General features: G+C 36.0%; 1 protein-coding gene across 2 annotated transcripts; it reads left to right on the top strand.

Annotated features, from left to right (window-relative positions):
• Window positions 1-685: 685 nt before the first annotated feature.
• Window positions 686-5,870, top strand: rnf41 (ring finger protein 41). Of its 2 annotated transcripts, XM_079238894.1 has the most exons (7): window positions 688-796; window positions 1,522-1,599; window positions 3,083-3,192; window positions 3,437-3,708; window positions 3,856-3,991; window positions 4,210-4,313; window positions 4,408-5,870. In XM_079238894.1, exons 3-7 carry the CDS (start codon window positions 3,103-3,105, stop codon window positions 4,760-4,762), a joined length of 957 nt encoding a protein of 318 aa, XP_079095020.1. In that variant the 5' UTR covers window positions 688-796; window positions 1,522-1,599; window positions 3,083-3,102; the 3' UTR covers window positions 4,763-5,870. The 2 variants fall into 2 exon arrangements, with proteins under 2 accessions (XP_079095019.1, XP_079095020.1); XM_079238893.1 differs by lacking the exon at window positions 1,522-1,599 and having other exon boundaries at window positions 686-796.
• The last annotated feature ends 2,132 nt before the right edge of the window (window positions 5,871-8,002 follow it).

Below are 8,002 nucleotides of genomic sequence, written 5' to 3'. Positions count from 1 at the left end.
TTTTGTCATAGATGATGACGGAGGAATACAAAATTTCAGCATTGTGCTGATATATTGAATGTTGTGTAAAATACGCAACTCTATATGCGGACATATACAAAACAGTGTAATTCTTTATAGAATTAAAACCTTCACTTTGAAGATAAATTTATTTTTAAAAATGACCATAAATCAGTAACAAAACTTTTGTAATGTAAATACATTTGTTATTGACTATAAGTCTTGAAAATAAATCTAATGTTTAATTATTGGAATTTATCAATATAATGAAAGATATTTGAAAAAAAAAAAAAAAAAGGACGAACGAAATCAACTTTTTTGGTTCTTTTTGCAATAAAACAAACATTGATAATATATATATATATATATATATATATATATATATATATATATATATATATATATTTATGGAGGAGTAAAAAGTGCCACAATGTTAATTATTATTATTATTATTATTATTATTAATAATTAAAATTACAATTAAATACATTATTAATTAAATGGTTAGTTAAATGTGTCATTCAGTTATTAAAGCATTAAATAATCAATTAATTCAATGGATAATTAAAAGTGTCATTAATAATTTAAAATTATTTGTAGTCCCAATCAGAATACGGGAACCTGACTGGGGACCAATAAATACGTCATGGTACGTCATGACGTACACGTCCGCCTGACCATCGCTCACGCACAAGTGTAGGATGTAGCAGTACGTGGCTAGCAAATTGCTAGTGACGTTACGATTACTGAAAATACTTAGGAATCGTAATACAGACCTATTTTACTTCATGCCTGAGTAAGTATCCAACCTACTGTCTTGTTTTTATTATATTCTGTGCAAATATCAACAAATATTAGTGAGTGTTAGTTCCTTATACTTCGCTCAGTCTGGTTAGCTCTGTAGCTAATATAGATGATATGGGTGAAGAGCAGCGGAATCGTAGCCGCTAAAATTGTTAGCAGGATGGTAAATTGGGGCAACATGTAAAATCCAAGCTTTGCTGGTGTCCCGATTCAAGCAATAGAATATCTCTTTTTTTCGTACTTTGCAATTCCAAAACATGAATTTAGTGTAATGCCGTAAGCGAAAAGACATAAGACATAGCTAGCGTTAGCTTCGAGGCTTGGCTAACTTTTGTGTGCAAGCCATGCCCATAAAGATCAGATAAAAAAAAAAATACACATAAATCATGTCCACATCATTATCTGTTGCTTTAATTGAAATTGGGTCAGTCTGGTTGAACAACAGGATAATTCCATTAGATCTAACAGTTATCATGGAGCATTTTCCAGGGATAATGTCAGAAAATCATAACTTCTTATCAAAGGCATCAGCTTTTGATTAATTATGAACATAACTGTCTTTTTAATACAGATTAATATTTAATCACCGTCCACCTTTTTTTCCCTCTTGCTTTTGTAATAGTTTTAATTAGGAGTTTTTGCTGTGATCATCCTGGGAAGATAGTATGATTGAGAGCTGAGCAATTCAAATGTCTCCTGTTGCACTTTGTTTTGCAGGCAGTGTCTGTCTTTTTCATCAGGCAGATCAATACTTCAGGAGCTTAATGGAATCATTTAAGGCCGTTTGTGTGTGAGGTACGCTTAAGATATAAATGATCATATCAATCATTAATCATTACAATTGTGCGCGGTAAAGTAAGATAAAGCCCCATTTTGCGCCCATAAAAATCGCCTACTGCATCAAAGGGAAAAATAAATTAATTTAACTTGGTTTACCTTTATCCTACCCTCCATGTCGATGGTTTGTTATAGTATCTAGTCCTTTAGCCGTATAGCTTTAGTACTGCTTGTCATGCTTTTCCACATGTTGTGTATATCTAAATATATATTCTCTATAGTGTTGGGGTGCAGGTTAAACCAAGTATAAATGAATAACAGGTTTATTTATATAATAAATGTGTATATACAGTTGTGCTCATATTTATTCATACCCTTTCATTAAAGAAGGAAAAAAACAGCTGCCTGTAAAATAAGCTGAAATTAACTAAAGTAATAATAAATAAAAATTTTTATGAAAATCATTACATTATTTTCTAATTCTGGTTCAATGGAAATATTTTTTTTTTCAAAAAGCAAACAAATAAGATAATTTTATCACATATTACATCACTCATAAGCTAATATTTAGTTGAACAATCCTTTAATGTTTCCGCTCAAGTCAGGTGTTTTCTGTTCCTCTCAGTCAGACTTCTGCACCTGTTGACAGGTATTTTGTCCCACTGTTCAACAGAAAAGTGCTCTAATTTGTCCAGGACCCATTTGTTTTTTTTTTCTTTCTTCAACAAAATTAAATGAAAAAACAGTGTCTTATATTACTAAATTATATTTTTGCAAATTTTTATTTCTTGTTCCTTTTTTAAGTCTCCAGTTATTTGAGTGACTGTTGTAAATTCAGCCTTTTCTTTAATGAGAGGGGATGAATACATATGAGCACAACTGTATACATTTTTTTGCAAAACTGAGAAATTGTCTGTGAAATAAAAAAGATGGAGGCAAATTCAGCGAGAATACTCTGCTGGGGCAGAAACTGGCTTGTCTATTTAGTTGTGATGGAGCCACATCTCTTTACATATGTGGACATAAACAGTCTGATTTTCTCTTGCCGCAGCACAAATTCCATCTCATTTTTTCCATTGTCCTAAAACAGTCTGCCAAAAGCTGGCCTGCAGGTTAGAAAAAAAAAACAGGGCTAGACATTGTCAAATACTGATATCTGCATGTTTGCTGCAATACAGAAATGAATTAAAAATGACTTTATTTGTCTCAGAGGGGGATTATATTTGATTTTTGGAAATATGATAACCCAAAAATAACTGTTAGATAAAGACAGTCTGTAAATCTTGTCGCCAGTTCCATCTCATCTAATCACTAAATGAATGACTCCGGCTTTATGTTCAAGTGCATCAACATGTTGCAGAATTAATTTGATATGATACAGATACCTCTTTTTTTGTGATTGGTATTAATGTATAAGGTATCTTAAAATATATGTACAGGCATCTCTTTTTGCAGTCAATTTGCCTGAAAAGATCCATTTCATTGTTTGTGTGTTGCTCAGGAGGTTGTGGGTAGAGTACCATGGGGTACGACGTAACAAGGTTCCAGGGTGAGGTGGATGAAGACCTGCTGTGTCCAATATGTAGTGGAGTGCTTGAAGAACCAGTGCAGGTAAGTCCTCATCATCACCCTGATTAGGAAAAAGATCATCCATATATTTTATCTGCACTTCAATTTGTTTTATATAATATATATATATATATATATATATATATATATATATATATAAATAAATAAAAACAATTTATGACCTTGTTTTTGCCTTTTAGGACTTAATATGTTGTGTAAAACATTCTAATAAATGAAATGCATGACCTTGCCTTGTGTGTTGTTTTTTTTTTTTTTTTTATTCCAGGCTCCACACTGTGAACATGCTTTTTGTAACGCCTGTATAACACAGTGGTTTGCCCAGCAACAGATCTGTCCTGTTGACCGCACTGTTGTGACACTAGCTCACCTCCGGCCGGTCCCCCGCATCATGCGCAACATGCTGTCCAAACTTCAGATCAGCTGCGACAATGCAAGCTTTGGCTGCACAGCTACACTGAGGTTGGACCAGCTGCAGTCACACCTCAAGGACTGTGAGCACAACCCCAAAAGGCCAGTCAACTGTGAGGAGGGATGCGGGTGAGTGGCATCCACCCTGTATTTGAAGTTGTGCTGGGATTGCTTATAAATGCCATGTTTTCAAAGAGCAGGGCACAAGTAAAAAAAAAAGAAGTATTATCCATATTTCAATGTATGTAAGTTATTTTGTCTGCTTCGTTCTTCCAGGCTGGAAATGCCCAAAGATGAGCTTCCCAATCACAACTGCATCAAACACTTGCGGAGTGTCGTCCAGCAGCAACAGACTAAGATTTCAGAGCTGGAGAAGACTGTAGCAGAACATAAGCATCAGTTGGGGGAACAAGTAAGCAGGAATAATAACGAAACACTTTATAGCTCTTATTGTGAAGCCATGATGTAACAAGTCCTTTAAACAGGTTTAGTACACTCTAGTTTCCTAAAATGTTTTTTTAAATAAAGTTTTTAAGCATGTAAACTATTTGGGCACAAATTCTTTAGGCTGGACTACTTTTAGGTCACTTTAAGAGATCTTTAACTGACTCTGTGCCTCTTCTTGACCAGAAACGAGACATTCAGCTGCTAAAAGCCTACATGAGAGCAATCCGCAGTGCAAACCCCAACCTTCAAAACCTTGAGGAGAGCATTGAGTACAATGAAATCCTGGAGTAAGCCAAGTTTCTTTTTCCCCTCCTGTTGACGACCTTAAAATCAGATCTGCTTCTAAGTAGCTTGTTTTTTCACTCTTTATTGCAATTGCAGATGGGTGAACTCCATGCAGCCGGCCAGAGTGACTCGCTGGGGGGGTATGATCTCCACTCCCGATGCGGTTCTCCAGGCAGTCATCAAACGCTCCCTCATCGACAGCGGCTGCCCCCTCTCAATTGTGAACGACCTGATCGAGAACGCCCACGAGCGTAACTGGCCGCAGGGATTGGCCACTCTGGAGACGCGACAGATGAACAGGCGCTACTATGAGAACTACGTTGCCAAGCGTATTCCTGGCAAGCAGGCAGTGGTGGTGATGGCCTGTGAAAATCAGCATATGGGGGAGGATATGATCCTGGAGCCCGGCCTGGTTATGATCTTTGCGCACGGCGTGGAGGAAATCTTATAACTGTACAGTTAGCTGTGCTGATCCAGAGACAAGTGGGGATGTTTTGCTCTTTTCACTCTGTGAAGTGAAAGAGGGTTTATTTTTCCTCTTTTGAAGTGAAACATGGAAAAAACAAAAAATCTGGCTTATTTAAAATAAAAACTTAGGCTCACTCCTAAGCTTGATACCTATGCCTTAAAGTAAGGACAAATACTTTATGAACCTGGCAAGTATAAACATAATCTGACTGATATCTAAGATAAAAGTTAAGATGGGATGTTTACAAGGTTTATATTTAGTGCATTATATTATCTGATTGTTCTGCTCCTAATATAGTGATAAGCTTGAACCCCCCCCCCATTTAATGCCCTCAGTTGTATAAATGCTTGTAAATACAAAAACTATATTGAATTATAAATGTTATACTCATCACTGTCATGAGCTTGTAATTTGTTTATTTCAGTTCTGTTTAGTGAGCCTTTGTTACAGTCTGGAGGGACGATGACTCTCAACTTTTTTGCGCTCTTGCTTTAGTGTTTACTTTCCAGTGAATATTTCAGGACTTTGTGCTTCTCAGTTTAGATTGTTCAAACCTTCTGTGCCATTTGATTTTATTGTGTTGCCTTTTTTTCAAAAAAAAAAAAAAAAAAGAAAGGAAAAAATGCTTGAAACGTATCAATCTGTGTGTGGAAACCTGCCTTTTTGGGCACTTTTGAACTTCATCGCAGGAAGAAGAGTTCATGTGTTTGCTTCGTTGCCTTGGTTGTACATGTTTTGTATGTTGGGTCCAGTTGAGTGTTAAAGTGGAGGTTTAAAATGTGGGTTTTCACTGAGTATAATTACTTTAATTTGATAAATCAAAATAGTTCATTCAATATTTTAGGTGATCCATACGTCATGTTCTGATTGAACTTGTTCTTCATAGGTTGGAAGGAGACTACTACCAAACACAGCTTGGAGATTGTACAAATATTTGTCGAGTCACTTAATACTTCTGAGAGGAAAAATTATTTATCATTGGTCCTTGTTGTAGTAAAATAAAACAACTTCAGCTGATCGTATAGAAGACCACAAAAGTGAATTGTGCCCTTTGCTATTTTTCTTAATGTTTTTGTTTTGTATGTTATGTACCGTGTTGTACAGACAAAGAAGTAATAAATTGTCAAATGCAGTAGTTCTTTGAGAAAATGCAATTCCCTATTTTACCACAACAGGTCATCGGAGAGCTGTGACTTGTTCAGTTCATAGGGATCTGTCAGAGGAATACATCATGTAAATGTTTGAGCACTCAGACTCAGAAGGCGTTGAGGAGGAGATGTTGAGTGTTAAGTGGTTCTGATCCACATTATGAAACCAAAGAGGAAAGTTTAACTGCTGAACTCAGACGGAAAGTGCTCTGACCTGACACACACTCCTTTTTGCTGTCTAACCCAGACACCTACATGTTTTCCCTTTCTGTTATCCTCTCCAGCCAGCTTAGTCCTCGTTGTGTAGCCTAATCCCTCACCATTGTGATCAGCGGAATGTGAAATCATGTGCTTTACTAAATACCGGGGCTTTGTGATTGTCTGCTTACATCTGATGTGGTTGGCAGCTGCATACTAAATGCTGATGTGTGTTACACGCAGATAAGAGTGTTTTCACAACTACCCAAAATTGCCACAATTAGCACCCTTATTTAAATTTACAGTGAGCTGTGGAAATCATTTAAAAAAAAAAAAAAAAAAAGATTTTTAATACAAACACATATTACACCGTTGAATGACCTTTAAAAAGAAAAAACGTGGGGGGTTTTCACATCTAGTTGTAGAAATGTGTTTCAAAAATGTGGTTAAAATATATAAACTAAATTTTATGTTTGATTAACCCTTTAACAAGTATTAAGCATTTTCTTGTAATCTGCCCCCTGGTGGACATCTTTTGCGTTACAGTAATTGTGACGTCACATGGCAATAAACCATACTTTTATATTTTTTCCTTTTTCTTTTTCATGGTTTTGTTAAAGCGGTAGATCAAAACTTGAAGTTAAAACAAATATTTCCAGTATTTCTTATGTCAGGTTGTTAACAGCTAAAAATTGTATGATTAATTTGACGACAAACACACAAAATGCTAACTTGTGTCTTGAAGCACAAACAGTGCTCCATATTATATGATAACGAGGCTTTACATTTTAATACAATTAATATATATGATATACGCCAATCAAATACATTTCTTACATTATAAAATGAATTTCTGGTTTTTCTTCTTTAGCATTTACAGTCACTGAATACTCCTTTCTAATTGGCTGCCGATTAAAGTTTTGAACACGTTTCATCATTGGTGCGTAAAGCATGTGTACAAACCTAAAGCAGTGGAAAGTACCGTTAACTCCTAAAAACAAAGTCTTGATTTAGCTTTTATTTCCCACGTATTACCATGTATTAATTTGCACAACTCTCTCTATATAAAAAAAAAATGTAGCCAAGTCAAATATTCCATGATGAATTGGCTTTCATTATGTTTTTTTCCCTGACTGTAAAGTGTCTTGAGGTGGCATCGCTGTGATTTGACGCTAAATAAATAAAGTTGAATTGATGTAAATTGTCACGTTATAATGCAACAGGAAATGTTAGCTAACAGCATCTTCCTATAATCAAGGCCGGATTATCCAATGGGCATTATGGGCACAGGCCCAGGGGCTACGCCCACTTTGGGCCATGTGGGGCGTACACCAGCACTTTGGACATGAAACCAAATGTACATAAAAGCCAGATAGTTACACCACAGTGTCTAGTCTTTTGCTACTGGTACCACTGGCTGAGAAATGTTAGAAATGTCCTTTTCCCAGTGTATCATTCACAATTTTCAAAATGTTGTGGTGGGGAAGGGGGCCCCTGGAACACTCTGGGCCCAGGGGCCTGTCCTTTTTTAATCCGGCCCTGCCTATAATGCACATTTCCTATTAGATTCTACTTGTAACACTATTATTTTTAAATAACCCCGGATAGAGTAGGTTAACTGGAAGGTATTTTACTTGAATGACATTTTTAGCATTATTTCACTTAGTCTAAGTACACTTAAAAGTCTCCATAAACTATTAACAACGCTTCCATCCAAGCTACTTGTGCGTTTTAATGCATTAAATGCACGTTGTATTGATTTTTAAAACGACAATTGGACTGTAAAAGGTTGCAGCCGTGTTACTTTAACGAGCATTACTTGACAGACAGACGCGCAGAGCTTTGTTTGAACGGAGGAGGGCGCAGAGAGCAGCCG

Source organism: Telmatherina bonti (genome assembly GCF_933228915.1).
Source record: "Telmatherina bonti genome assembly, chromosome: 4".
NCBI lineage: Eukaryota > Metazoa > Chordata > Actinopteri > Atheriniformes > Telmatherinidae > Telmatherina > Telmatherina bonti.
This window is presented reverse-complemented; position numbering and strand designations above follow the sequence as displayed.

Coding starts and splice junctions, on each gene's coding strand:
- rnf41 (XM_079238893.1), top strand. CDS start 3,103: ATGGGGTACGACGTAACAAGGTTCCAGGGTGAGGTGGATGAAGACCTG. Junction 3,193..3,436: donor TGCTTGAAGAACCAGTGCAG/GTAAGTCCTCAT, acceptor TTTTTATTCCAG/GCTCCACACTGTGAACATGC. Junction 3,992..4,209: donor AGCATCAGTTGGGGGAACAA/GTAAGCAGGAAT, acceptor CTTCTTGACCAG/AAACGAGACATTCAGCTGCT.